At 46.7% G+C, this 27,309-nt stretch overlaps 11 protein-coding genes across 11 annotated transcripts; 5 read left to right on the top strand and 6 right to left on the bottom strand.

Moving 5' to 3' along the window:
* Positions 1-100: 100 nt before the first annotated feature.
* LY89DRAFT_678151 (mitochondrial phosphate carrier protein) lies at positions 101-1,616 on the top strand (the record flags this gene model as incomplete). Its single annotated transcript, XM_018213726.1, has 5 exons — positions 101-191; positions 268-682; positions 732-1,113; positions 1,198-1,244; positions 1,547-1,616. 5 exons carry the CDS (start codon positions 101-103, stop codon positions 1,614-1,616), a joined length of 1,005 nt encoding a protein of 334 aa, XP_018061542.1.
* Positions 1,617-2,323: 707 nt separating this feature from the next.
* On the bottom strand, positions 2,324-3,932 carry LY89DRAFT_743185 (uncharacterized protein; the record flags this gene model as incomplete). Its single annotated transcript, XM_018220928.1, has 4 exons — positions 2,324-2,747; positions 2,809-3,143; positions 3,291-3,692; positions 3,855-3,932. 4 exons carry the CDS (start codon positions 3,930-3,932, stop codon positions 2,324-2,326), a joined length of 1,239 nt encoding a protein of 412 aa, XP_018061541.1.
* A 1,180-nt stretch (positions 3,933-5,112) lies between these two features.
* On the top strand, positions 5,113-6,411 carry LY89DRAFT_743184 (uncharacterized protein; the record flags this gene model as incomplete). Its single annotated transcript, XM_018220927.1, has 1 exon — positions 5,113-6,411. The coding sequence occupies one exon, from the start codon at positions 5,113-5,115 to the stop codon at positions 6,409-6,411; it is 1,299 nt and encodes a 432-aa protein (XP_018061540.1).
* Positions 6,412-6,947: 536 nt separating this feature from the next.
* On the bottom strand, positions 6,948-8,659 carry LY89DRAFT_563829 (alpha/beta-hydrolase; the record flags this gene model as incomplete). Its single annotated transcript, XM_018208501.1, has 2 exons — positions 6,948-8,546; positions 8,597-8,659. Coding segments are annotated over 2 exons (1,662 nt in total), but the record flags the coding sequence as incomplete, so codon positions are not given.
* Positions 8,660-9,491: 832 nt separating this feature from the next.
* On the top strand, positions 9,492-11,519 carry LY89DRAFT_767020 (uncharacterized protein; the record flags this gene model as incomplete). The annotated part of the gene is made up of 6 exons (XM_018221743.1): positions 9,492-9,605; positions 9,653-10,080; positions 10,142-10,195; positions 10,258-10,506; positions 10,553-10,687; positions 10,740-11,519. Exons 1-6 carry the CDS (start codon positions 9,542-9,544, stop codon positions 11,517-11,519), a joined length of 1,710 nt encoding a protein of 569 aa, XP_018061538.1. The 5' UTR covers positions 9,492-9,541.
* Positions 11,520-12,116: 597 nt separating this feature from the next.
* On the top strand, positions 12,117-13,403 carry LY89DRAFT_601819 (Metallo-hydrolase/oxidoreductase; the record flags this gene model as incomplete). The annotated part of the gene is made up of 3 exons (XM_018210217.1): positions 12,117-12,301; positions 12,351-12,624; positions 12,672-13,403. The coding sequence occupies 3 exons, from the start codon at positions 12,117-12,119 to the stop codon at positions 13,401-13,403; spliced, it is 1,191 nt and encodes a 396-aa protein (XP_018061537.1).
* Positions 13,404-13,644: 241 nt separating this feature from the next.
* Positions 13,645-15,296, bottom strand: LY89DRAFT_691973 (ThiJ/PfpI family protein). Its single transcript, XM_018216443.1, has 2 exons — positions 14,867-15,296; positions 13,645-14,739 (listed from the first exon to the last, which is right to left on the bottom strand). The coding sequence occupies exons 1-2, from the start codon at positions 14,991-14,993 to the stop codon at positions 13,976-13,978; spliced, it is 891 nt and encodes a 296-aa protein (XP_018061536.1). The 5' UTR covers positions 14,994-15,296; the 3' UTR covers positions 13,645-13,975.
* A 1,635-nt stretch (positions 15,297-16,931) lies between these two features.
* Positions 16,932-17,679, bottom strand: LY89DRAFT_691972 (uncharacterized protein). Its single transcript, XM_018216442.1, has 2 exons — positions 17,125-17,679; positions 16,932-17,063 (listed from the first exon to the last, which is right to left on the bottom strand). The coding sequence occupies exons 1-2, from the start codon at positions 17,323-17,325 to the stop codon at positions 17,013-17,015; spliced, it is 252 nt and encodes an 83-aa protein (XP_018061535.1). The 5' UTR covers positions 17,326-17,679; the 3' UTR covers positions 16,932-17,012.
* Positions 17,680-20,256: 2,577 nt separating this feature from the next.
* Positions 20,257-21,183, top strand: LY89DRAFT_743177 (uncharacterized protein; the record flags this gene model as incomplete). The annotated part of the gene is made up of 2 exons (XM_018220926.1): positions 20,257-20,461; positions 20,513-21,183. 2 exons carry the CDS (start codon positions 20,257-20,259, stop codon positions 21,181-21,183), a joined length of 876 nt encoding a protein of 291 aa, XP_018061534.1.
* Positions 21,184-21,266: 83 nt separating this feature from the next.
* Positions 21,267-22,950, bottom strand: LY89DRAFT_370779 (uncharacterized protein). The gene is made up of 2 exons (XM_018207055.1): positions 21,447-22,950; positions 21,267-21,401 (listed from the first exon to the last, which is right to left on the bottom strand). The coding sequence occupies exons 1-2, from the start codon at positions 22,809-22,811 to the stop codon at positions 21,351-21,353; spliced, it is 1,416 nt and encodes a 471-aa protein (XP_018061533.1). The 5' UTR covers positions 22,812-22,950; the 3' UTR covers positions 21,267-21,350.
* LY89DRAFT_370709 (uncharacterized protein) lies at positions 22,951-26,731 on the bottom strand. Its single transcript, XM_018207054.1, has 4 exons — positions 25,904-26,731; positions 25,361-25,822; positions 24,627-25,230; positions 22,951-24,545 (listed from the first exon to the last, which is right to left on the bottom strand). Exons 1-4 carry the CDS (start codon positions 26,295-26,297, stop codon positions 23,090-23,092), a joined length of 2,916 nt encoding a protein of 971 aa, XP_018061532.1. The 5' UTR covers positions 26,298-26,731; the 3' UTR covers positions 22,951-23,089.
* Between the last annotated feature and the right edge of the window lie 578 nt (positions 26,732-27,309).

Below are 27,309 nucleotides of genomic sequence, written 5' to 3'. Positions count from 1 at the left end.
TGCAAGTATCTGCCAATCGAAGGTATTTCAAGCCTCGCGATAAGACTCCAGCCGCCAAAACATCCTTCACCACTGAGACATCAATTGAACGACAGCAACAATGTCGAATCTCGAGAAGAGCCTTCCAAAGCCAAAGATCGAGCTATACAGCGGCAGATATTTCGCAGCATGCGCAATTGGTGGAATAATTGGTGAGCACTTCCTCAACATTTCCACCTCAATCAACCCCTCTTTTGAATGTCTCAGCTGCTAACAACATCTCACCAGCCTGCGGACCGACACATACAGCAGTCACTCCTCTGGATCTCGTCAAATGTCGAAGACAAGTCGATGCCAACCTCTACAAATCCAATCTCTCGGCCTGGAGCACGATATACAAGGGTGAAGGACTTCGTGGGGTGTTCTTCGGTTGGTCGCCGACATTTGTGGGATACTGTTTCCAAGGTGGTGGAAAATATGGTTTCTATGAGGTGTTCAAGTATCTCTATGGAGAGAAGACTTTCCCAAATGCCAATAAGACTGTGATCTTCTTGGCAGCAAGTGCTAGTGCGGAGTTCCTTGCAGATATTGCTCTTTGTCCGTTTGAGTCTATCAAGGTTCGAATGCAAACTACACTACCACCTTTCGCGAATAGTCTGAGAGAAGGAATGAGCAAGGTCATCAAGGAGGAAGGCTATGGAGGGTAAGTCGTTACGAATATTCGTGGATTGTGGATGTGCTAACCCTTTCAGGCTATACAAGGGATTGTATCCTCTCTGGGGTCGTCAAATCCCTTACACCATGGTCAAGTTCGCAACTTTTGAAGAGACCGTAGGACAGATTTACAAATATCTCGGCAAGCCAAAGGAGTCATACAGCGGCTTACAACAAACTGGAGTCTCTTTCTTGGGTGGTTACATTGCAGGTATCGGCTGTGCCGTCGTTTCACACCCAGCAGACGTCATGGTGTCCAAGTTAAACTCGGATAGAAAGCCCGGAGAGGGTGCAGGTCAAGCAATGTCCAGGATATATGGGAACATTGGATTCAAGGGATTGTGGAATGGTCTGCCGGTCAGAATCCTGATGATTGGTACCTTGACTGCATTCCAGTGGTTGATCTATGATTCGTTCAAGGTAGCGCTAGGCTTGCCAACTACTGGAGGTCATTAAAGGCAATTTTGGTTGGAGAAGGGGAGTTGAATGCTTCATTGTTTATAGATTAATGAATTCGACGATCTCAAATACCCTCAGGGCAGTCAAGTTTCGTGAGTTGGTCTGATCTCTTCATCCAAAGTCCCCCGCGATAGTCACGAAAGCAACTACCTTCAGGCTTAAGATACTAGTCTATAAAGTAGTGACTTTACTGGGGACTTTTAGAAAGCCGTGAAGCTGGAAGTCATTGCGACAGTCCCGCGGTCACGTGCGCGCCATCATGCTACTTTCTTATAATCTCTTGCAATGTACTCAATTTACCCCTGCTATCAAATTCGTTTTTGATTCTTCCTGGACCTCTTTTCTAAAACCTCTAATATCCATAGTGGGTTTTGCTGCTATAAATCTGTACCAGCGAACTTTCACATCACTTCAAGGACTTTTTACTCACATGCAAATATGACACAACTAGGCACCGCATTTGAGATGTTGAATTACTATCTAAAGTCTACCACCAAAGCTACTACAAAGCCTATGAAGTCTCGTTCCGTTATTCCACAATAAAAAATGAGGGAAGATGATGACCGCTACTGGTTTAAATCCCCAAGTTACTAAGTCGTGCACAAAGAGGAAGTTACTCATCAGTGACAAACCCATGAAGGCCCTGGAAGTCCTTGATTTTCAAGCATATACGATGAAGAGGTGAAGACAATTCTCGGGGCTAGGTCGAAGCGGATATAGCCAGCTAGACAATACTAGGCTCCGAGTTCTTTCTAAAGGCCCTTGCAATCCTAAAGTTCTTGATCGCCACGTATTTGTACGATAATAGTTTCACATTATCTTATGGTTTAGTCACTCGTTCGACAATGACAGCAGAAGATCGTCGAACTTCACGTGTGAGCGAATCAAGGGTTGGTATTGCTTGCAGAAAGCCTCCTCAATTATCTAAAGTCTACGGCCGGAGATGCTCAACAAAAAGAAATGTCCCAGGACGACTCGCTCATCAAAGGAAAAGTACAAACAATTATTTCGACTCTGTCATCGTCTCCATGCCCCGAAGAGCTCACCCCCTAGCGTCCTCAGTTTCGTTACCGTAGCGCCCCGAAGAGCACGTTTCGTAGAACTACTTCTGATTCGCAACCCATAATCACCTGCCACCGCTTACACAATACAACTCGACACCACAATCTTGCTACACCCAATAAGCGTGTCGGTACTGCAATCGCTTCCACTCCATCCACATCGCCCCCGTGACCATAGTGTAGTAGACGGTTTTTTTGAGGATTTGCTTTCCTCGCAGTCTACTGATGGAAATTTTGAATTCTAGGCCCTCCATTCGCCCTAGCAATTCGTCCTCAAGATATCCAGCCTCCACGCTGGTCAAACTCTCCTCCTCAATCTTCCAAGACGGGTCAAGCATTCCAAACTCCTCGCCTATCTTGGCTTGCGGGAAGCTGGGAGCGTAGCAAATCGCTTCCCAAGTGCTGAGGCCTTGGTTCTCAGGCATGTAAAATGGAGAGGTGAATAGATCTGTTGTAGCAGGTTGAAGCCATTTGGACAATAATGCAACCGCGGGATAGAGCCACCATAAACATCGTAATAAGAAAGGACAATCTCTTGGGATTGATTGTTCGACGGTTGCTGAGGACATGTACACTGCTGGTGTTCTCAACAAACTTGGGAGCTTCAACAGGAGAAACAGGTTTGACTTCTGTGATTTCGCTCTCCAGCCCATCCTTTTCATTGTCCTTCACCAGCGGGGTACTTGTATTGTTTCTAAGCTCTCTCTGTGTCTCGATAATTGGCGATACTTGAAGTTCGTCGACTTCGGGCTCGGAGGAAGGTATGGGAAGCTTTGGGGGATCTCCAATATCTTTCGAATCGAAGTGTCGATCGAGTTTTCTCGTCAGGATCGAGCGCGTGCTTTCAGGCTTTGGTCTCAAGATTTTGCCATGAATCCAGTCGTACTTGCCCTCCAGTTCATCTATCTCGATTGATTGAGCCCAGTTCTCCTTGGATAGTGTAGTGTTTTCTTTCTTCAGATCGTCGCATTTCTTGCACGGCTTTTTCAGTTGAGTTACCTCCTCTCAAAGTGACAATATCTCTCCAGCCAGGAGGCGATTTGCCTTGACGAGGTCTGCGTAGATACTAGCAGGTACGGTGACTACAGGGATGATAGGCTGAGGTGTGATAGGTTGAGGTGTGACAGGTTGAGCCGCGATAGGGTGAGGTGCGATAGGCTGAGGTATAATTGGAGATGAAGCAACCGGGATAGCTGTCTCTCGTGCTGGCGATACAGACTCATGACCACCAGATTCGTCTTCGGCTTCGGGTACTTTGACAATTTGAGCCTCGTTAAGAGAGGAGGAGTTCGATACGGGAGTGGTGGGGCTGTCCACGGGGTCATTGTCCTTGGGGAGGCTCGTCTGTTTATTGGCCTCATGCTCAGCCAGCATCTGAGCTATCTCTTCCATCTTGCTCTCGGACACAGGCAAGAGCATTTCTGGTGGTTCCCATCCAATAGACGCCCAGTCGATGCTCGCGATCTCGTTCTTCTCAATCTAGATTGCGTGATTATTCAACTGCTATGCACCGGAAGCAATATATGGTAGCAGTAGCGCGTAGCTCTTGTATTTACTATAGCGCAAAAACGAAGGTGAAGCCCACCCTTTGGGCCAACGAGAGAAAAGAGTTAGATGGTTGATTAAAGGGTTGCTACATACCTCTGAAAGCTTCAGAAGATCTTCTGTCGTACCAGAAGAGCTGCCAGCACCTAATGTTGGCTGTTCAGGTTCGGCCATTTTGGCGCAATGAAAGAGGTTGGCGCGAGACTGCGCAGCGAGTTGGATTGAATCGAAATTGAGTTAGTTAGTATAAGGTATCTCGGAATTGATCAACCTTGAATGTCGTGTAGTTCGTTTTGTAAAAGGGGTGTTGGAAGTTTAAGGTCAACAAGATCTGTGGTGGCAGGTTCGCAACGAACTTGGACTAGCGCCAATCGGTCTACGATAATCTTAAGCGAGTTAAAGTAGCGCGACCTGAGCTTGCGTTGCGCTTATGCTTTCTACCGTAGCTATATACTTGAAGCATGTCGACTATGTGAGTGTTGGAGGCCTTGATTAGCTGTATATGAGCTTGGGAGCTCAAAAGAGGGCGAGAAGGCCATTTTTACCAGAGAACTACCCTAGAAGTCCGAATACAACATGATATTGTTCCAGAATCTATAGAGAAAGATAGGTGGCGCAAGTTCCAAGTCTAAGTTAAGATTTGGATTACAAAGTGATCAGACGCTTTGAGGAGAACGACATGTCATGAAGTTCCGCATGTTCTTGCGGCTTGCCAGTGGCTCCGTCTCGGTAGTCAGTTTTAGCAAAGAAATCAAGGAACCATTCCTAGATCAAAGAGTATGGATCACAATCTCAAGGAAAACATTTCAACAACCTTGACGTTGAAGCAATGTCTATGAAATCTGAATTCTCATTGATGAAGTATGATTTGTTGAAATCCCTTCATAAAATTTGTTTGAGAACACTGTCGATTTCTCGGACATTGAATATCAAGATGCGATTCTTACAGCCTCGTGCATGAGGCATCAACTAGATCAGACGAAAGGGGGGATGCTCGCTTAGCAATATTGACATTCTAGTGCACGCTAACCCAATCTTCCACATCAATCGCAAACCACAATTTTTCTTCCACTCCAGAACAATCCTCAAGAACCTTTGGGATCTCAACATCGCACGCGCACGATCCCTGAACACAGTTCCTGCACCTCGATCACCTCGTACCACACAGCGCGCGACGGATTCCGATCCAAACACCACGAGCGCCAGCACCTCTGGTTCTCAAGGAGACCCACTCAACATCGAAAGTCTTGTACGGTCGTATGTATTACATTCAGCAGCCGCTACGAACACCACCGACTCTGGCTCCCCTGACCACTCCTTGAACGCCACCGAAGCTCCTGTATCAACTTGCGCAATGCATTCAGGAGGCGCGAGGAACGCCAGCGGCTTTGATAAAGATGAGTATCCATTGGAGACCAGTCAAGTACCCGTATCCCCTTACACGATGGATCCAGTAGTGGCCGCAAGCGCCATTGATTCTCTCAGTGTTTCCCACGAAGATCCATTGGAGACCATCAAAGATCTGAAGCGCCAGTTGGCGAATACCAAGAGAGCCAAGATCATTGCCGCCAAATTGCTCACGGAGTCCGTTGCCAAGGCAGAGAATATGGAACGCAAACTGGAGAAGCTGAAGTCAATCGTGGAGGAGCAGAAGGTCTTTGCGAAGAGATTGGAAGGTTGGAAGGATGCCTATAAAGCCATGGAGAAAACCAGGGACGACTTTGACGAGGAAAGCAATGGGCTTGTTCTTCAGCACAATGAACTTGTGATTGAGTATGATAAGCTTGTGCAGGAGAAGGGCACTGCTGTGGAAAAGTGCAACCCGTCTCTCAACACTGGTGCGAGAGATGAGATGGAAGTCGAGGCTCAAGGTGGATTTGAGGATGCCGTTTCGCAAATCAAGAGCCTGAGCGAGAAGCTTAATACCTTGGCTCTTGAGAAAGCTGGTCTTGAGCGTGCCATGGACAGTTTCCGAGTCACTAGAGAGCAGGAGAATAGAGCTATCGAGCAAAATGTCGGACGAGCTACTGCTACGTATGACCAGGTGGTTAGGAACAACGGGGCTCTTGAGCAACAATTGAGTTTGACCATGGCTACGAATCAAGAGTTTACTGCTGCTGGCACGGCTCTTGAACAAGAGATGAATGCCCTTCTACAAGCCAAGCACACTCTTGAGCAGGACAACTGCAATCTTCACCAGGAAAAGGCAATTCTCGAACAAATTTTGGCTACGATCAAGACTACGATCCAACAGCTGATTGCGGACAAGAAGATTCTTGAAATGGACATGGAAGCCGTCAAGGCTGCGAAGGTCGAGTTGACGACAGAGAAGGCAGCAGTTGAAGAAGAACTGACAGTGGCAAAAGTCGCAATCGAAGGATTGGCTACAGATAAAGCAGCTATTGAGGAGGCTTTGAGAGTCGCTATCCTCAATAACGATAAGATAACCACAGAGAAGACGGGTATCGAGGCAGAGGTCAAGAAGTTAGAGGCAGAGAAGGAAGTACTCAAAGGTGAAAGAAGTGGACTGGAGGAAAAGCTTGCTACTTCCGAGGCAGCCTGTGTTCAGTTGTCTACAGAGAAGATGGAGGCCGAGAAGTACTTGGAACGCATGGTAGCTATCTTGAATGCCATTACAGGAAGTGAAAAGTAATATCGAAGAACCTCAGAGTTCGTACGAATGGATAGATGGCAATTGACAATTATCACTCGAGATTGCCAATCGTTACGACCCGGCTTGGTAATTATTCCCACTCACTAATCGCGTCTGGCAAGTTGTATAGTAGAATAATGTAACACAAGTACCTCGAGATCTATGCTCTACTGATAGCAACTTTCTTCGCGCAAAAACTGCTAGGAATGCTTCTTGACTGGCAACATATAAATTCCATGCCTTTTCAACTTTCCGGCCAAGACTGCCATTTCCCAGTTGCACGTATACATTGAGGTAGTGGCCTTTCTAGCAGAGACCAGTTTGCTTTCTAACTGAAAAGCCACCTCTTTGAGTATAACAAGATACTAATGGTCATAACAAGCGGCAATAATGATACAATAATACTAAGTGAGTACTTCAACTTTCTATGACAAGATTACACCTGATTTTCTCTTCTCTGATTCCTCACTTATCCAACATTCCCTTCTCTCGAACACCTGTTGTGACTATAAAACTAAAATACACCAATCTCAATAGAACAAAGCCTTCTGCCAAAAGGCACATCGTTCAGCTCCCGCCGGATCTTTGAGTGGTGTTCCAACCCCCTTGTTTGACAACGATCCCATCAGATGTCCCATCCCATACGGCTGGATTGGCACCGAGCCAGGTCCATTCGGATTTCCCGTTGCATCAAATGTCACCATCCAGTCCTGGAACGTCTTTGCCACGGTAGCATTGACAACGGCCCCATATGTGTCTTTTGTCACGCCTCCATAATCATAGAAGGTATAATCTCCTTGCTCTCCATGGAGACTAGGGCCTTCTTCGAAAAGGTATGCGTAAGATTTATTTGCACCGAAAGCACTCATCAGAGCTTGGACGTTACAATTGAGGAGCGTGTCTGCAAGGAGTGTAGACAGTCGAGAGATGGTGTCGTTGTATCCAAGTCCAGTTGCGTTCGTGAAGACAGGAGGGTAGAGCGTGTTAGTAACATAGTCGATGATCTCTGGTTGGGCATCAGGTAATAATGTTGTAGACAAATACGTGTTGAAGGCTGAAGTGTTTTGGATGGAAGGATCAGTGAAGATCAATCCCTCGTCTGTGTTATGGCCAGACATCACAGCTCGAACATTCTTTGCGTATTTGCCTCGTGCCAGAAGGAGTGTAGGAAGTTCTGGGACGAAGAAACCGTCGACCACGGGCCCGAAACCGCTCTTCCCGTAGTCGGCACGAAAGATCGCAGCTTCGTTGACAGCAATGATTTCCTCGGAAGAAAGGGCTCTGAGATCAGCCAATGACGTTGCATTAGCTATGGTGAGCACCTCTTGATATGCTTCTTCGTGCAAGGCGTTGTATGGATTCGGACTGAAAGCTGGTGACTGCAAGAACGCTTGTTGAAATGGGGCTTTTCCCTTCGTACCGCCGAATGCAGTGATTTGATGGAGTCCTGACGATGCTCCAGCGCTCGATCCCATGATAGTGACTTGATTGGGATCGCCACCAAAGAGATGGATGTTATCTTGTATCCATTCCAGCGCAAAACGTTGGTCGTAGAATCCCGTATTTTCTGTCCCTCCGCCTGCCGTGAATGACGGACCTGCCATCCAACCTAAAGCTCCAAGTCGATAGTTGATCGAAACATAGACAACTCCTGGGCTAGAAGATGGTAATGACTCTGATTGTGAGACAAAGCCGGCTGGATTACCTTCTGATTCTGTACTGCCTTCATAATATCCACCACCGAAAATCCAAACCAGAACAGGTGCGCCAGATGTGTTGTTCTCGCACGAAGCAGCACTCTCGTAGACATTCGTTGGGATGAGTACATCGAGGAACAGACAGTCCTCGGAGGCACGACTGTCTTGCTGCTTGGGAGGTTTCGCCGTGGTATTAATACCGGGTGCTGGGACGTGAGTGAAACTACTGATGTTGTTGGGATTGGTCCTGTATGCGTCGACGAAGAGGCTGCGTTCTTTAGACCAGGAAACGAATCCCTGAGGGCAGATTCTTCCGTCTTGACCATCATTAACTACCGAACGGTTCACCAACGGATGTTTGGGAGGGGAAAATCTGAGCTCTCCTACTGGAGGTCGTGCATAGCGGATGTTGCTGAAGTTATAATAATTGCCGGTGCCCTATTCGCAACGTTTAGTACCAGTAAGAAGAATTCGTCCAAAGTACCTACATTGAGAGTAGCCTGCCAAAGACCGTATCCAAGATCAACAACTGGAAGGCTTGAATTTGCTGCTGATGTACAAATAGCAAGGGTAAGAGTGGAGGAGATGAGCAGAGAGAGTTTCATCTTGAAAGAGGTTGTTGAGACGAAAGGGTGTCAAACAACGGGTGAGATACAGGTGCAAAGCGTATGTGTGAATTGTATTGAGCCAAAGTTTTATATTTGAAAGCATTAAGAGGAATGGAGGACGCTTCCATGCATGACCTTAGCAACAAACGTAAACCATGTACCTGATCAGCACTAGCTGCATCTGGAATCTTGTGCGAGATGAGGCTTAAGTGATCCAAAAATGGCATCAGGAAAGAAGCTTCGAGTACGTAAATACTGCTTTTGTGGAGGTCATCGATTCGATAATCGTTCTTGTTCATAATTCTTCGGTGAGGCTAAGAATGTACCTGGACGACAAAGAAATGAATGATGTAATTCTCCTTTGACTAAGGGTGCAGCTGAACGGCTTCGACTATCCAATAACAATGATCCATTGAAGACGCGGGAGCCAGCTCTAGCGACTTACGAAGAGAGGCTGAAGACAGATCAGTGGTTTGACAGGGAAAACAAAGAAAAGAGCTCTTTTGGAATTGAGATCTCTCTTGGTAGCTCCAAGCTAATGTCGGCATCTAAACCGCATTAGGATCAATCTGCGAGGTAGAAGATTAGCGAAGGCTCAGCCCTACGTGTGGCGCAGCTAGGGGTTCGCTTAAACGGCCATCGTGGCAATGACTTCCCTGATCTTCACCACATCCAATCTTGGCTTTTAAGGTTGACAGTTCCAGTGCCGTGGTTGCCATGCATGCCAAGGGTCCATACTCAGGACCTCGCAATATCTTCCTCTTTCTCTGTTCTACAAGTTCAAGAATATCTTCGGGATAGCTACTGAGGGTTCGGTAATTGACCATGGTTGGGAGGCCAGGAAGATCGAAAGGATGCATCACCTGCATTAAGAGGAAGGTCAAATGCGGTTTGTATGGCCCAAGTGAGATGTGAGGTTAAGCTTAAAGTTTACAGATGAACAGAGACCCACCTGTCTCCGATGCCGAGATTCCTTCATGATATGTGACGGGTATCGGAATGACGGTGTGGCGTTCATCAATGAAGGCATAGAGAGTCAGGTTGCGCTGGCCGCGTCAACTTCCAAATCACAACACCGCAAATCTCCTCCCGCCCGGCAACGGCCAAAGCAAGGTTCTCATGCAGAGAAACGCAAGAAGCATGCATATCGCTCAGGCACCACTCCAACAAATATACCAGAGCTCACCAGCGTACTTGTAATTAACCAACGTTTGGGAAAGACACAACACCCGGGACAAGTTTCCAATATTGAGTTCAAGTTTGTCACGGACACGGGCCCTGAACCTACTCCAGAACCAATTTCGAGTGCAGCTTTACCAACCACGGCACTACTAGCCAGTGTTGATATAGGTGGCTTTCGAGAAGTATGAGAAGTGCCCAACTTTCTCAAGTTTCCAGCCGCAGGAATGTGCTAACAGATGATAGCAAATATGGGTGTCATACATAGCACAGCGACTCTTCCCAGGCTCAGGTTATAATGTAAGCTCAATTTCCCAGAAAATCTGTCGTCAAGAAGCATGCTCATACAAGTAACATCGTAGGTTCCCTCCAAAACTCACTCTTGGATCCTTGACTTCGTTGAAACAGATCAAACATCTGTCGCATATTCAACAGCATGCTGTCTAGGAGCAGCTTGTTTCACAGGTCAGACTACGATACTAGAGAAGGACAACGCAGCAAGAACGTGGTACTGCAAAGCAATCCAACAACTGAATGCCAATCTCCAGAGCACCAACCTGAGAAATGACCCTTCAAACATTGCTGCTTCATTACTGCTAGGCATCTATGAGGTGAGCAGTGTCTTCTAAAAGAATTGGATTTGATTAACAATAACAGCTAGCAATCTCAACCGACGGCTACGGCTGGATCTGCCACGCTGGCGGCGTCGGCCGATTGATTGAGATGCGAGGTCCAGAAGCACATCAACGAGGACTAGGAAAGAGATATTTTATGGTTGCTCGACTTTCTATTGTAAGACCTCTCACCTCTTCCCCACCTCTACTTCTAATACAACCAACCGCAGATCTCCCAAGCACTTTTCACTCGAAGACGAACATTTCTAGAACAAGAAAAATGGAAACCTGATTCTTCCGATGAACCAGAGATACAGAAATGCAACACTGAGATATTCAACATATTTGCTCGCATCCCTGGAATACTTGAGGATAGCGATCAAAGCACCACCGCATCGACAGACGCACATCTGCATGATGCCATCGTACAAATACTAGCTGACCTCTTTGCTTGGCGCTGGAATTGGGAAGAAGTTCACCCGAATTTTGCATACGAGACACCGGTCACGAAGCATGGCTTAGCAACAGACAACCAAGGACCTCTGTTTCCCAGCATAATATCCTTCCGAATTTTCCACCAGGGAAGACAATTAATTTTGTACGATACGGCACTTATTCTCATGCTTGATCTGGTTCACACACTCCAAATCTCAAATGCACCAGCACTTGCTCTCGCAACGCTCTCCACCCACCAAATACCACGAGCAACGAACCCACTCATCATGCCACACGAAAACATCTCCATACCAGAGACTGCGAGGGAGATTCTACGATGCATAGAATTTCACCTTCAAGGGGAGCACATTATGGCTGGTGCATTGATGCTATTGATGCCACTACGAGTCGTCTCTGCATTCGTAGAGGATGAGAGAGAGCAGGTGTGGTTGAGAGGAATCACGAAGAGGATGGCGAGGGAGTGTGGGTGGAGGTTTAGTGAGGGGTTGAGCGGGTATGGGAGTATATGTGCTGGATTGAAGAGGGCTATTGAGGGGAGGTACCGTGGGAAGTGACGAGTAGTACATTGTACGCTCATGCAGGGAAATGAGCTCGGAATAGCGCTGGGCGGTTGGGAACTCATGTACGTGTTATACTTTCTACATTGCATTTGTGTCAAGCTTATCGCTTCTTGAATTATTCCAGGAGAAAAGAAGAAGAAGTTCAACTGGAACTTAGATTATCATTTATCTCAATCTTATTTTCCCCCAAACAGATACACTCCATTGGCAAGAATAGTATCTTGCGAACCTCCTCATCTTATGAGCAATTTAACAGTCTGATGCCTTTGCACTGTGATCACATGGTGGATGGCTAGATGTTGGTTTTAACGTATCGATCTTGAAATCCGCAATCTTCAACGAATTAAAGCTTCAGAACAGCTTTAGAGTTCTTACTTTTCCCATCGAGAATAAATTTCAATGATGATCTACCTACCTATACGGTTAGCCCCATTTACTGTGCCTTTTACTAAGCGAACCTCATACCTTTCAACACAACTTCTCTTTGTTCTCAAGAAACCGCAACAAATACCCATGCGAGGCATCTGCCCACGATTTTCATGCAGACTTTTTCACTATTCTACCAAGGCCACAGCTCCAAGATATATAAATATGGGGTCCCCTTACACCGTAACAGTCAGTCCGCCAGCGACCTTAGGACCAGTACCAGACACAGCAAATGAGAAGCGCCATTGGGTGAGAGACAGGACAGGAAAAGGGGAACCAAAAAGCTTCATAAATCCATGGGACAGTGCACACGACTTTACTTTTCCCGAACTATTCAAAACTATGATGCAGTGAGTTCTCCCTCTCTACCAAAAGCCCCAATTGACACCGCTTTTCCAGCCACAAATTCCTCTCAGGCAACAGCCAGAAGCCAGACACCACAAAAGCAACAATCTCAGTCATGAAACCCAGCTTCCTCTCATCGAGAACAGGTTCAACGGCTCTACGCGCAACATGGCTAGGACATGCATGTCATTACATTGAATTCCCCACCGGTCTCCGCGTCCTCTTCGACCCCGTATTCGAAGAGCGCTGCTCGCCCTTCTCCTGGCTGGGTCATAAGAGATTCACACCCTGCCCCTGCGATGTTTCCGATATCCCCATCATAGACTGCGTAATTCCCTTTCCCTCGTCCATACAGATATCAGCTAACGAGAATAGGTCATAATAAGCCACTCCCACTACGACCACCTCTCCCTCCCCAGCATCCTCTCCATCCACAAACACCACCCATCAGCGCACTTCCTCGTCCCAAAGGGTCTCAAATCCTGGTTCACAGCCACAGGCATCACTACCGTCACGGAGCTCGACTGGTGGGAAGACGTAGACCTGACATTAACCCCCACCCCCGAAACCTCGTCTCCAACATCTACCTCCTCGCAACCCGAAAAAATCACAGCACGCATCTCCTGCCTCCCAGCCCAACACACCTCAGCACGCACCCCCTTCGACAAAGGCCTCACGCTATGGGCAACCTGGTCCGTCTCCTCAGGCCCCAAATCCGTCTTCTTCGGCGGCGACACCGGGTATCGACGCGTTCCCCTCCCTTCCTCCTCCCCCTCCCCCTCCACCTCACTCTCTCACCTGCCCGTCTGCCCAGCCTTCAAAGAAATCGGAGAATTCCGCGGCCCGTTCGATCTTGGCCTATTACCGATAGGAGCCTACAGACCTCGACACGTGTTGAGCGCCGTGCACTCGGATCCGTTTGACGCGGTGGAGATCTTCAAGGATACGAGATGTAGGAGGGCGGTGGGCGTGCATTGGGGGACGTGGGCTGTGGCTGAGGAGGAGGTTATGGAGCCGCCGAGGCTGTTGGCGGAGGCGGTGGAGAGGAGTGGGTTGGGGGAGGGGGTTTTTGGGGTTTGTGGGGTGGGGGAGACGAGGGAGTTTTGAGAGTGGGTGTTGGTGGTTGAGGAGGCGGGAGGGGGATTCAGTGCTTGTACTTTGGTGGATGAATGTAGAGATTTAGAAAAATATTTGCAGGAGAAAGAATGGGTGTTCATGAATTGTTTTCAGAAGGGGGAGAAATGGGTGACGATGTAGGCACTATGAGATGCAGCGCAGTCAGCGCCATTTGCTCTGCATGCGCTGTCTGCGCTGTCTGCGATGTTTGCGCACGTTTGGCAGCTGCATTGTCCTGACTTCGAATTAACATTGGGATGTTGAGTCCTACTTTTTTGTGCAGTCCCATTGTTCGACTCGAAGTCCTTCACTCAGAAGTCAGGAAGTGGTATTCGAGCCAGCTTTACAAAGCATCGAAATCACATCACACAGACAGGAGATATTGCACCGTAGCTGTTTCCATGCTCCAAAGCAGAGATGAGATTGCAGAAAAGACAGCAGCTATCTAGCTCCATCCATGACCCAGTTACTTATCCTCCCAAATCCATACCAAGCTATCCATCTAGCAGTAATGGCAGTATTCTATGCAAATGCACAATACCCTTTTACCAACGCCAGACGCCTCAAATATCAATGCCATCAACAACAATTCCCTTCTTCCACTCATACTGCATGGCCTTTGCGATCTCAATAGCACACTCTTCGTTAGCCATGATACTCACCAGATACAAGCTTGCATCCATGGCACAAGTGATCCCACCCGTGGTAATCACTCTCAAGCCACCGAGCTTGATCTCAGCACGACGAGCAATACTCTCGCGGCGGGTATTACTCTCCTTCCATGCGTTACTACCCTTTCGTGCCATGACGGAGGGACGTCTAGCATCTGCCTTACGACGAACGTATGGGTTCTCGTCCAAATTGCCTAGATCATATCTCAAGTTATTGACGACATATCTCTCCTCCATAAGATCACAACGCTCCGAGAGACCCTTCTGAGCACTCTCCTTGCAGACGTTCTCAAATTGTGTGTAGAAGTCGGGGTGTGTGGTGGCGGACAAGCCATTGAGGATGCCCTGCTGAGCAAGGAACATCGAGCCGGTGCAGACGGCAAAGAGGGTACGTTCCTTCTTTGGGTCTTTGACTTGGATATCAGAGTATGCCTTGATGAGGGCGAGAGGTTCGATGAGAGGTTCGTGCTTCTTCTCAGCAGCTTCGTTGTCCCAGAGGAGTTCGGTGGCTCTGCCGCCAGGAACGATGAGGATGTCGAATTCGTCAAGGCGGGAATGGGCTTCGTCGTACTCCATGTGAGCACGGAAGCTGGCACCCTGAGTCGAGACAGTGTGCTCCTTCTCGGCGCAGAAGGCAATCTGGAAGACTTTGGTAGCTGTGGATGGCATGAGTCAGTTTCAAGTTGACACAAATAGCTCGAAACGAGGGGCAATGCAATGGAGGGATAATGACAGATTGATATTAAACAATTGAAGCTCAATAGGATTGAAGTATCAACTTACTATCATCAGCGGGGTTGTGTCTGGCCTGGGACAAGATCTCGAGGGGGACAACAAAATCCATGGTGTCCATGCCAGGATGCATTGTGATTAACACCTTGATGATGGGGTTGGACTCGGTTGTTGCCATGATTGCGACTGAATGATTGCTGCGAAGCTGTGAGGAATTGATATCGAGTGTTTAGAGACGTGGAAGTGATGCTTTTGATGTAGATTGGAGACGGAGGAGGAAGAGTGTGCGAGGGATCTGACTTCCTTGGTCACACACGATGATCAGATTTCCCTCACGTGAGTTTACGCTGGTCCCTGGAATGCGGGGTAACGAGTGGAGTCGCCTACTTTTAGTGTGTTTTAGCGTCTATGCTAGAACCAGGGCCAATCACAGAACGCGGGGCTGCTCATCTAATCACAAGAGCAGTCTTCTTTCCCAATCCAGTAAGAAGCTCCCTTCACGACTTTATTGTTTCATTGACACGTTTCTATCTCCTCTATCAACACAACACACAAACATCAAATTTCCGTTTGAGTTTGCAGCTCCAACAATCCAAAGCGGGAAGTCAATTAAATGCAGACCGCCGATTCGGGTATTGAGAAAGTGAGCCGACAAATCACGAGATCGAATGATCACGAAAAGGAAATCCTACGCAGATCCACAACTGATCGGACCCTCTTGTTTCCATAATGGCACGAAATCTATCAGCTGTGCTGTGGCATGATATATCCAGCAAGAATCGTCTGCTCGAGTCTGGTTTCCACAGGATAAGAACACCATCATTGCCGGTTGTCTTCAACCTGGACTTAAATCCTGGAGGCTCTGGGAGATGAAGTCGAACATTGATTTTGGTGTTTCTTCTATCGCAACACACCTGTGCTCTAGTTCTTGACTTCTTTGCTTGTTGTCTTGCAGTTGGGGAGTTTTCAACTCTGCCACGTGATATCCAGCATTTCTTTTTTTTCCTGCTTAAGTCTGTTACTTCTGTTGCTTTATCTCTATCAGAGGTATTGGTTTAACTTTGTTCAGAAGCCTTGTTTTCTAATTTGCGACTTCATTGTCAACCTGGTCATCCAAAATCACGTGCTACAGATGTGTCCTGTTCTACTTATCAGCTGTGATTCCAGACCTAGCGATTCTCGTGTGCTTTCTGTTCTATTTGAGCTGTTTGTGCAAGTTCCGCCTCAAGAAGTTAGACATTTGCCAGAATTCAAGCACTTCATATTAATCATACAATACCACCAAGAGGTGGAGTTTCCACAGAAGTTGACAGCCCCATCTGCTCCTGAACACTACTCCAGAATCTTAGAAATCACAATCTCTGGTTTTTATCTAACAGTAGAACCTCCACTCCAAGATCAGAGGAGGAAGGTGAAGAATGAGATGGATAGCTGCTCTGCCCCACTTTCACACCATGATTCAAACTCTGCCATTTCCTTCGAAGCACGATATTGAAAGCGACAGTAAGCTTGAAATAAATGCAGTACATCCATCCAAAATGCAACCGAGAACGCAGGATAATACTTAGTGCATGCACTACCCACACGAAAATTACAATTGCAAGTCACGCTGAAAAGTAACACATTCTGCAGCTTCCGACATCTTCATCCCACAGAGGATGAGCACGCAAAAGATCTAAAATCCATAATTCTCAAGGATGTATCTCTCTCCGCCAGGACAGGCACCTTCATCATTCCATCGCCGAAATTTCTCTTCGCGAGGAGGTTACAAGTCCTCACACCTGAGGTCTTAGCTCTCTTTTCAGCCTTTCTCGATACCATTCCCGCCATTCTGTTCTCAATACAGCACTGGTTGGCTTGTTCTCCACCCCTCCCTGATTCCGATATGATTTGTTGCCGCTGTAACAATTATATGAAATGTAGTAGAAAGTGTGAAGTATTCTTGTAGCACTTGCCACAAATGTAATGTCAGCGTTCAAGTGCCACTGCAGCATTCACATGCATCTCATGTTGACAGGAAAACGAGAATCCTGTAAGTGCTTCCATTCAGTACTCCGTTCCATTGCATTGCCCTGTGCTCTCATATCATAACTTGCTGCCAAGACCAAAGTCCAAACGCCCACACCGATATCATGCATGCATGCATTGGAACAAAAGATATGCATCTCGTTTCGCCGTATCAATCATCGCATCCCTCTCACAACAATCCGATCGTAACATCTCCCTTGACTCTGGCATATAGATCGACCTAAATCAAACATGCATCAGCCTCAACCATTCACGCTTACTCAAAGAAGGAATCGGCATACCTCGACCTCCAAATCCAGCTCAATCTTGATCCTCAAACTGCTGTTCGTAGGCTTATACGGCCTATCCTTAATCCTCGACTCTCTAATAGCAGCCGCTCTATACCCCTCTTGCCTAGGAGGCAGCATCTCGCGCGGGTCCGGCCCATCGTAAGTTCGCGCCGTATGTTCTTGAGTCTTCTCTTGCTGCTGGGTGTCCGCCATGATGAACGAAGGATTGCGACACCGTACGTATCAAGAATGTGTTTTCTAGCGGGATATCGAGGAATCAATTCTCCAACAGAAGAAAAAAAATATCCTACAACCCAAAACTTTTGCAGGACATCCTCATACTTAAAGCTTCCTCACCCCGCAGCATCGTCACCAACAATTCGCTACTCGTTCCCTGCTTTCACACTAAGATTTACCTTGATTTCAGCACCCGGAACGCAGGGGCTCCCTGCAACGGGTTTTGCGGCGGTCAGCAACGTCATTGTGCGTTTTTCGCGAGATCGAAATCGATATCTATGGAATGGAAATTGGGCGATTCGTTGCAGGATTGAGGCGGAACGGGAGTTGGTGAAACGGGAGCAGGAAACCGGTTTGAAATGGTGCATTGCGGGGCTTAGTGCGTTCATTGTGGCCGTGCTGGGATGTGAGGGGTTCGTCACGTGTGGATTTGGAGTGCAGGTTTTTGAGCCGCGAATGGAGGGATAATTCAATGCCTCTTCGATGTTCAGATGGTTATCTGATCAAGCAAAGATATGGGGTCAATGTCCTTGTCATTCGCTTAGACTTTAATACCTCAGCGCATTCTCTCGCTTAAAATAGCTGCATAGGATCACTTTGTGTTTCACAAAGTTTCCTATCGATGGGTACATGCAGGCATTTCCAAGGCGAGATTGAAATAGAGTCTGAGCATTAATAGAGTACCTGGCAGTTGGAACTGTCTTGTGTACTTCCTACGTCTCAAAACTTTCTGCAACATTTCTAGACCTATAAGTCACACGCTTTACGAAAATATCAAAAATCTTAAGACAGACAGCGTCGACGTACAGAACTGATAATCTGCAGGTATTCGTATATATTGTCATCCATTTGCAAAATCCTCTGAATTTCCAATTCGGCACCTTCCGCTGTCCACCAACTTCTGAACTTTTTCCTCGCTAGGTTCGAGTTCTCCAAGCTAAGCAACTAAGCTTGAACATCTTATCTAGAAGAACGGCATCCTCATCTCCCGCGAGGATATGAAATATGTAGCCAACGATTTCTAAGCGTTGATGTCTCACTCGGAAGGAGCAACTCTATAGCCATAGAGACCGATGTCTCGAGCTTATGCTTCACCAGCGAGAACGTCATGTATACGCGTTGGACGTCGACTCGTAATAGGTGTTTGCTTCAAAGATGCCGATGCGACAGTCGGAGATATTCTAGAGATCTTTGAGGTTATGATACCATCTTTTCTCGCCCGTGAGAGGTATTCAATCACGGCAGCTTGAATAATCGTAGGCTCAAACCCCACCCTCTGTATAGCGACACCTTATCAAACTAACTACCTTTCAAAAAAAAAAGTAAAGTTACAAAGGCTGATGGTTGATGATACGAAGATCATCCCTCATGGTATATCAATGCCAAAAAAAAACCACATTCACTGAGGACCAAGATGTGTTATTCATAACGCCACCGTGAAGAGCTGAAGCATCCATCATACAGCCCCATGAATCATATTAATGCCCCAGGCTCAGCTCACTCATCGAAATGACGATATGAAGGAGTTCTTATTCATTGGCAATCACAAATGACTGGTTGTCTCGAACTATGTGATTCAACATGGAAAGAGAAAGGTCTATAAAACGCTAGCTTGTTTCTACCAAGGAACACTTTCATTCTTCATCCACAACCATCAACCCTGGCTTTTACACAACTTCAAATACATTTACTCAAGTCGACAACATTCTCAGACTTGTTCTAACCACTAGCACTCAAAGAAATCAAAAAGCTTTCTCACAGAAACACTTCGCAATGGCTCAAGCAGCAGACCCTGCAGCAGGTCCATATCGTCAAAACCCAATCCAGTTCGGATCCAGGCTCATACCCAAAACATTTACTACTGGGAGTGCTGTCAGGTACGTCCACTCTTATTGATGAGCAGTCTTGTCTCTTGTCTGTGCTAATATTGATAGTGCTTCGTACAAAATCGGTACCCAGGCAATAAAGACCCCAAATTGAGAGCAGATAACGGGAAATTACTGAACACCAGAGACCCGGAGATGACTCGAAAGGATTGCCGCGCCTGTGGTCATACACGATGTCGTAACTGCAAAGATATGGATAGAATCGGCAGTCCTCTCGTATATTGTGATGGTCGGCCGTTTGCGCCGAGGGGGCCTAACCCGAATTATGGCAGACGTATGGGGGAGTAACGGATCCTACTTTTGAAATTTTCCACTGCAATTCGATGATAATTCGACCACGAGTGTTTTTGACGGGACTGGAACGGTTGATGAAGATCTCGGCGAGCGTTGACGTTTGTCTACTTGTTGATTTGAGTTACCAAGTCGCTGGCGACAAAGCATGGTTTTCTTGTATCTGCGAGCGTTGAAGCTGATGTCTATGCTGCTTTGTACTATCAAGTCGCTGGCGACAATGCATGGCTTTATTGTACCTTTGATGCCTCATTCTAGAAGTGATTGATCCCACCATATGGAGTACATAACACCATTCAATCCCATAAATGCCCAAGTGATGTCATCTCAATCCACGTCCCGCTTCACCAACTAATGAGTTCAACACGAGCATTGAATATATATTTTTGAGCTAAGCTAGTGTGCAACATTGGACCACTAGAAGAGGCTCTGTCCAAATTAGCCGAGAATCCAGGGGCTAATGGCGCCGCTCGCTTATGCGGACACTTGGCACTGGTTCCCTCAATTGCTATTGCTCTTCCGAAACAGGCATGTGCTAACTGCATTTTATAGTGAGCGGCGTGAGTCATGAATCCTTCACGCTAACAGAACAAGTATAACAAGTAGACGTGCTTGTACGAGCCCGTTTAAAGACTGCTTGGAATTCTGAAAGATCTTCTAAGCAAAAGTGGGGTGGCTTTGTTGTAACTAAATCGAAAAAATATATTACACACGTTGGTGCATCAACTCCATGGACGATACTTCAGCTGCTCAAATTGAGTCACAGAGCTACTCAAACGAGTCGCAAGATACTCCTCCAACTGATTCAGCTCTCGCGGAAACCTTCATTCACGACTGGTATATTCGGGTGAAGGCGTCCTTCACAGCCACCTCAACTTCTGCAATTGTCGCTCAGATTGCAATTGTCGAACAAAAAGTGGCTGCTCTATACGAGAGTGAAGTTTTATCTACCCTTTCACTCTGCGACGAATACTGAAAGACACCAGATCTCAAATCTCAGCTGAACTCCCAAAACACCAAGCTCTTTCCTGGACGATTTATCGACGAATCGGACACGAGAACAGATAAAGCGTACACGTGCTACTGGTTAATTGGCCTGCCAGTCATTGCATTAAACGAGATCACCAAAGCCAGGAAACTGGTGCGAGAATGGGAGACCCAAATACGTGCCGAACTCCCAATGGATAAAGTGCAAGGGAAATTCGTAACACGAGATGCTATCCTGCAACAATCTCTCAAGCCAGAAATTCCCATTGAAGCTCTTACATCCTTGAAAAACAAGAAGCCAGAAGTAGAAATGAGAAAAACAGGAGAATCATTCAAGAAAACCAAAAATAGCAATCCTAAACAAATCCGGCAGCAATTCCTGCGGCACGCCATGGGAGGCGAGACGTCTGCCAAGGGCAGCTCTCCGGGGGGAAAGTTGAGGCCCGCAAAAGATGTATTGAATAGGTTGAAGTATGACAGCAGGTATAATATCAAGGATTATGTGGTGGGGTATATTGATAGGAAGGCTGGAATATTGGAGAAGCCTGTGGAGGAGTGGCAGGAGTATGAAGAGGAGGAGCTGATTGCTTATTTCAAGCATGTGCCTGATGAAGAGCTTGTTTGGGATCGGGCTAGGAAAGTTGATTCTGTGTCCCATGGACGAGATTAGCATACATAATTGTACTCACGGGATTGGAAGTTAAGATGATGAAACTATGCTAGACATAGAACAGCAGAATGGTCTACCGATCTTAGAAGTAAACGAAATCGTGCTGAACTATATGATTGCAGTTGCTTGGTCATGGAAAAAAGAATCGTTCCATCATGACCTCCAATTCAAATAAGACAAGGGCCATGATACTTCGCTGCGCTGTGAGATTTTTGTATCTATGCATAATCAGAACAAACTTCATCCAGGCCCGCAGCGGGTACATTGAGCAAGTCCTCATTAGCTTGATGGGTCTTGAATTGAGATTCTGTCTCAAGATTCGTCTCTAGGCTCTCAAACCCGGAGCTTGAGTCCAGTTCATTATCGTTATCAACTAAAAGTAGAAAATTGACCAAGTCACATTCTATCATGTTAATGATCAGCATGATATTGGTCAGCGCTTGCCGCGTCGCTCCACATCTGTCGAAGCAAAGGGCATCGAAGTATTTGCGAAGGAAGTCTATTGAGATACGCTGCGAGACGTTGATGTCACCACGAGCAGATTTCGACCCTGTGTTTTTTCGGCTAGTTATTTCCTGGTGCGATGCTGGGAGAGGTTTCCGAGCCACCCTGAAACCCCGAGTCACAAGGTTTTGATTTGCTCGAGTCGCCCTGATAATTGCGGTAACAATATCAAGTGCTTCTATAGAAGAATCCATTCTGCGAATAATATGCAGGAATATATTGAAAAGGAACTCCTTGGCCGTTTCGGTGTTACTGTGCTTCAATATCCCCGACAGGATACGAGCCAGCGTGAGCACATCGTAGACCTGTAATATGGTCAAGAAGAGCTTGTAGTACTGGTGAATCTTCAGGTTGTCGATTGCTAGGAGCTCCAATATTGCAGAGACAAAGTGTGGAATATGTGTTTTCAAAAGTCTGGAACGCCCAGGATTCAGTGCCCGAATGTATTCGACATCATGATCAAGCACCCAAAGGATGAATGACTGGCCTTCAACTTTTGTTGCCCGCAGATCGAGGCCTGCAGCAAAAAGAAATTCAAGGTTGATTACAGTCTTGGATACGTCTTCTTTCGGCTGCAAGATCGTCTCCCAAATCTCAAAGTTTGTAACACTTAAAATTGGCAATGTCTCAACAACACTCGAATGTCCGGCTGTGGCCCTATGAGCCCGCATAATGTTTAGCGTGTCATCAGTTCTACCGAAGGTTGCGGCATCGAAAGGAGTCTTCCACGAACGGCCAGAGTCGTAATCGTACGATCCGCCGAATGGTTGAATGTCGTTAACGTACAACTCCGATCCATCGAATGGTCGAGTAGGAGGCTGAAGAGTGTGCACAATGTTCCCGTTGTGTCGTGACAAACCGATCCTGTCTTGAGGGCTGGGAAGGGACATATCTGCTCCATGATCGACCAGCAACTGCATAACATCCATATGGCCTTGCGCACATGCCATATATAGTGGAGTAGGGAAAATGTATAATTGAGGGCTTTCCTCCGCGTCTCCAGGATACCCGATGACCGGAAAACAATTGCCATTGACATTTTCGGCAGAGATTTCTGGACTGCAAGCGAGAAGAAGCTCAACCATGGCAAGATTTCCAAGCCCAGCGGCTATTGCCAATGGCATACCAAATTGCGTGATCGCAGTACTCGCGTGATGATCGAGTAATATTTGAACAATTGAGACGTTGGATGTAGTGATTGCAAGAATTGGGGACCTGCCAGACTTGTCCGTGGAGTTCGGGTTCACACCATGTCTTAGCAAGGTCTCGACCACCCCAGAGTCGCCCTTTTGGACGGCTCGGATCAACGCAAAAATAGCGTGGTCATCACTTGAAGAGACTGAACCTAGACGGAAAAGAATTGCCAGCTTCTCGGATTGCAACCTATGGAAAGCATCGGTAATCAGAGAGTAGAAGCTATCGTTATCAACAAACAACTCAACCTTCTGCCCCGCAGCGAATGGACCCGAACAATCTCCAAGTGCCCAGATAATATTCCATACTCTAAAGCATTCAGAAAGTATCCGGAGCCAGCATGCATGATTTTAGTACTTGTTCTGGATGCAACAGACAGGGGCAAGAAATACTCAAGAACAGGTAAGTGTCCGTTCATGGCAACGACTACGATGGAATAGTGAAGAAGCTGGGAGCGGTCACTGCTCATATCATAAGCCGCTGCCATGTCCATTATTCCGGACGATTTGACGGCTTCTATGTGGCCCTTTCGACAAGCTGCTAGAAGCTTAGAGAATATCCAGGAGGGGCTTGGTGTCTCTAAGACGTAAGAATCCTCCAAGCAATCTGCGTTTGGGTGTTTGTACCGAGACTCATCAAAACAATTGTGACGATAAAACGACCTCCACCCCAAAATGCTGTCATCGTACCAAGGATACCATTGACTTGGAGGTGGTTGTGATGATAGAATGTTTTGCGCTAATTGGATTAATGAAGAGTGATTTTTCATTAGCCCCCAGCCAAAAAGAGCCTTCGGAACTCGAGTGTCATCAATAGGGAGGTGGCCAGCCCATGGACGAAACTCGAATGGCAATTCTTTGTGTAAAACCAAGTCCCGGAATAATTGGTTGATTCTATGGGAGCGATTATCTTGATCGACTCCTTGTTGCAGAACTGGCCCGGTATGTACAAGCCAGTTGTCGATTACATACTGTAAACATGAGAATTCCGATGTCTTGTGAATTACGGGTCGTTTCCTCGTGTATTCCGTCATGTCAAAATCGATTGGAGATACATCAGATTTTCTGATACTATTCCACGCTCTGATGGCAGCTTGGCCAGGGTGATATGGAGAAACCAGCAATCTGTTTTGGGCAATTCTTCCAAGCGCAACCAAGTTCGTATTCGTGTTTTCCCGGTAAGGTGTAACTTTTGTCTCGAAGTTTGAGAATGACAGATAGGCAAGACAGAATTCTCCAGCCATAATTTCAGCGTCTTCTCGCGTAAAATGGAAAGCCGCAGCATCATTCTGAAGAAGATATTGCTCGACAGTATAGTGGGATAGCTGTACAATCTGCGTCTCTACATCAATCACCACTAGATTGGAGCATGCGCGGACCAAGCGATTCAGATCCGTAACAATCTTGTCTTGATCCCATTCGAGGTCGTCAATGGTGAAGGCCACTCCTTCGCGTAGCTCTTCGACGCGAAGTGGTTGGCGAGCACACACGAGCCACTTGAACATTCTTTCGATCATGGTCGCTCGATCTCGTCCTTCAATTCGGCTTAGGAGGCGGTCGTAAGTTTCGCTTAAGCTTCGAGGCAGATTTTCGAGAACATTTTTGATGCCGCAGTCAGATTCGGCATCACACAGATCGTTGAGCTGGAACTCTACCCACAGAAACCTGATAAAAAATCAGTACACGAGCAATCTCGTGGAGTAGGCAGCAAAGGGATTACAGAAAGCCAGGAATAATTTAACTTACATGCCCTTAGCGCCATTCACAAGTTTGTCGACAATCAACTCCTCTAGGCTTGGATCTTGCATGACTAGCGATCCATTGGATATTCGATGTCTGGTTGATGCTCGGACATAGGAACCAATGTCCAGAGCTATTGTTGCTGAAGAAATTGATATGCTCAATGATGAGATAGATGGCCTGAGTTTGAGCGATGATTCTAACTCTGCTCGAGCTGTTATAAAAACCTTCAATTTCAAATTATCGAGATGCAGAAGATGTTGAAGCCCATCACAGATGATTTTCTGCGAATGTTCCGTACATTCATCAAGGCCGTCGAGAACAATGCAGAGTGGGTGAGTTGCAATCTCGATGCACTGTACAAGTAAACGAAAGGCCTCGGAGTGATCTGTAAGTCGATCACCATCATGCTCTGCTCGTTCAATGGTAGGTGCGAGAGGTTCTGGAAGGGTCTCTTGTCTCTCCAAGATTTGGCGAGCTAGCGTGCCAAACACATTTGATGGAAAAAGAGTCCTTTTGTCGGCATAATCGCAATAGTAGAATATGGCACGTTTGTTGTCTTCCGTGGAGTCGATGATCGTCGAGGCTAGAACAGACTTGCCACATCCAGCTACTACCAGTTAGTTTGACTACTAAAGCAAAATAAGAACAAAGAGAAAAGAGCTTTACGATCTTTCATTCTAATTGAATTGGTAAGGAGTGCTTCGAAATTCTAGTAATACTAGATGCTAAAGACTCACGTATGCCATGACAGCACAAGACTGCTGACTTGGGATTTGATTCCCACTTGATATATTCTGGATGTTGGGGTAGCCAAATGCCCGTTCCTTTATGCCGTGTATTCTTGAGTTTGCAATGTTTCCGAGTGCAATCGACATTGGACAAACGGGCAAGTAATCGTCGTCGTCGTTCTACAGCAAACAGCGTCATGCGAGTCTCTCTTTCCTCGGAGGCTTCTATCATGTGGCACAAGTTGGCTTCATCCTCAACGTTTTGCCTATGTTGCCGAAACTTCTCGATTGCCTCGTCGGACTGTAGATTATTCGACAATGGTTTGAAAATTCTGCGAACTTTGGAAGCTTGATGGTCTCGAATTGTCTGCCGGAAATTCGTACATAGTGTTATGATGTCGAGATATGCATTCGAAATGGCTTGAGTGAGGCGTGGGTGTTTCTGTGGATGGTATATTCGTTCATAATCACCTTTTCGAGTCAGTTCTCGGAATATCGTAGGCAGCATGTGCTGAGAGTTCAGAAATGCTAAGCAACGTTGATTGAACATACGAAATCTTGGGAGAATATCCCCAACTCTTTCCAGCACATCGACTATCTTTGAATAGAACTTCTTATGCGCATCTGCAGCCACCAGTAGAACTCGGATAGATCCCCATATGGGACTGAGATAGAGCGGGGCTATCTGGGAGAAGGCGTCCATGGCAGTGCCATAGCTTTGGATGGCAGAAACCAATGGCCCCAGCTTTCGGATGACATTTCGAGTCTTGCTGTTCTCTCCATCGCTTCTGACGGTATTGCTGGTGGAATAGTATATGTTCTCGAGGGTGGCATTGTCGTAGAGTTGTCGTTCTGAAGGTTCGAGGTCGTCGATGGAGCGGGCCTTGGCAAGCGCCCAAGCGCTCGCTCTTTCCTCCCTCGCAAGTGTAAGATTGTCAACGTCCATCCTTGGACGACGACAATACTCAAAATAACATTAGGGAAGGATTATCTTTACGATATCTTCGCTGAGAGGAGTAGATTGTTGCATGCTTCAAGTGAGGCTGCACACGGCTTGCTTTCCTTTTCACTTCTTGGCAAAGCCTGGTCGATTTGCCTTGCCGCTGCGACTGACAAGGCTGCACAGTAGAACAATCGACGTCCGATTGTTTCTCTCTTAGGTGGTGGCTTAGCTTTGAATACTGCCATGTCTTGCGACTCCATCTGCAGACATAATCTGTCAATGCGATTCTGTCTGCAACAGAAAAGATCACCGCAATATAATTCAGAACAAGTCTTCCAAGGTGGAAGCCGTCAGCCATACGGCAATGGAGATCTACCCCGCGATTTGTTTGAATCCATGTCGTAAAGCCCAACAAGTGAGAACTGGTCTCGAGAGCTCGACTAACATGAAACATGTCTGTCACCCGCGGGGGGATGTGACCAAGTTTTGTCCGCGCGAGTAGCTCCACAAGGTCGGCCGACAAAGTCGCTCAAGCGCATGTACCTTCCTTCTCCGACACTCCCGCAAGATTTAAATTCCCTGGGAAGGATGACAGAGGGTGGACCTCCAATGACTTGTTCTTAGGCCCATGTCATATTTGCTGGCTTTCACCCATCTTACTTCGACATACATCTAACCACATCAAAACTGGTAAAACATCTGTGCGATGCCGCCTAGATCTGCTTTTTCATTATGCCTTGAACCTTCTTTTTCCTTTCAATGTTTGAGTTTGATTTACTTTTCCAATCGACCTGTTGTTGCACGGCCCCGCATTGTACCCCTCTATCTTTCTAGAATGATCGCATGCCATTTCGCATCAATTTACTCCCTCTACCCATCCAACTCAGAACTTTCCTCCTAATCATTGTCTCAAGAGATAACTTCATCAAGCAAGGATTCCGCAAGAATCTTTTTCAAGTTTGACGTAGAGGCAGAGATCCTTAAAGCCGACATATAGCGAAGACTCGAGAGTATC

Source organism: Mollisia scopiformis (genome assembly GCF_001500285.1).
Source record: "Mollisia scopiformis unplaced genomic scaffold LY89scaffold_38, whole genome shotgun sequence".
NCBI classification, from domain to species: Eukaryota; Fungi; Ascomycota; class Leotiomycetes; order Helotiales; family Mollisiaceae; genus Mollisia; species Mollisia scopiformis.
The sequence above is the reverse complement of the archived record's forward strand: the minus strand, read 5'-3'. Positions and strand labels throughout refer to the sequence as shown.

What these genes read in the sequence shown, in the direction of transcription:
- LY89DRAFT_691973 (XM_018216443.1), bottom strand. Translation starts at nt 14,993, where the DNA reads ATGGCAACAACCGAGTCCAACCCCATCATCAAGGTGTTAATCACAATG. An exon ending in ACACAACCCCGCTGATGATA is followed by an intron (nt 14,740 to 14,866) that starts GTAAGTTGATAC and finishes TGCCATCCACAG; the next exon opens with CTACCAAAGTCTTCCAGATT.
- LY89DRAFT_691972 (XM_018216442.1), bottom strand. Translation starts at nt 17,325, where the DNA reads ATGGCGGACACCCAGCAGCAAGAGAAGACTCAAGAACATACGGCGCGA. An exon ending in AGCTGGATTTGGAGGTCGAG is followed by an intron (nt 17,064 to 17,124) that starts GTATGCCGATTC and finishes TGTTTGATTTAG; the next exon opens with GTCGATCTATATGCCAGAGT.
- LY89DRAFT_370779 (XM_018207055.1), bottom strand. Translation starts at nt 22,811, where the DNA reads ATGCCATTGGCAATAGCCGCTGGGCTTGGAAATCTTGCCATGGTTGAG. An exon ending in CTAATGAGGACTTGCTCAAT is followed by an intron (nt 21,402 to 21,446) that starts GTACCCGCTGCG and finishes GATTATGCATAG; the next exon opens with ATACAAAAATCTCACAGCGC.
- LY89DRAFT_370709 (XM_018207054.1), bottom strand. Translation starts at nt 26,297, where the DNA reads ATGGACGTTGACAATCTTACACTTGCGAGGGAGGAAAGAGCGAGCGCT. An exon ending in CTTGTGCTGTCATGGCATAC is followed by an intron (nt 25,231 to 25,360) that starts GTGAGTCTTTAG and finishes AACTGGTAGTAG; the next exon opens with CTGGATGTGGCAAGTCTGTT. An exon ending in GTGAATGGCGCTAAGGGCAT is followed by an intron (nt 24,546 to 24,626) that starts GTAAGTTAAATT and finishes ATTTTTTATCAG; the next exon opens with GTTTCTGTGGGTAGAGTTCC.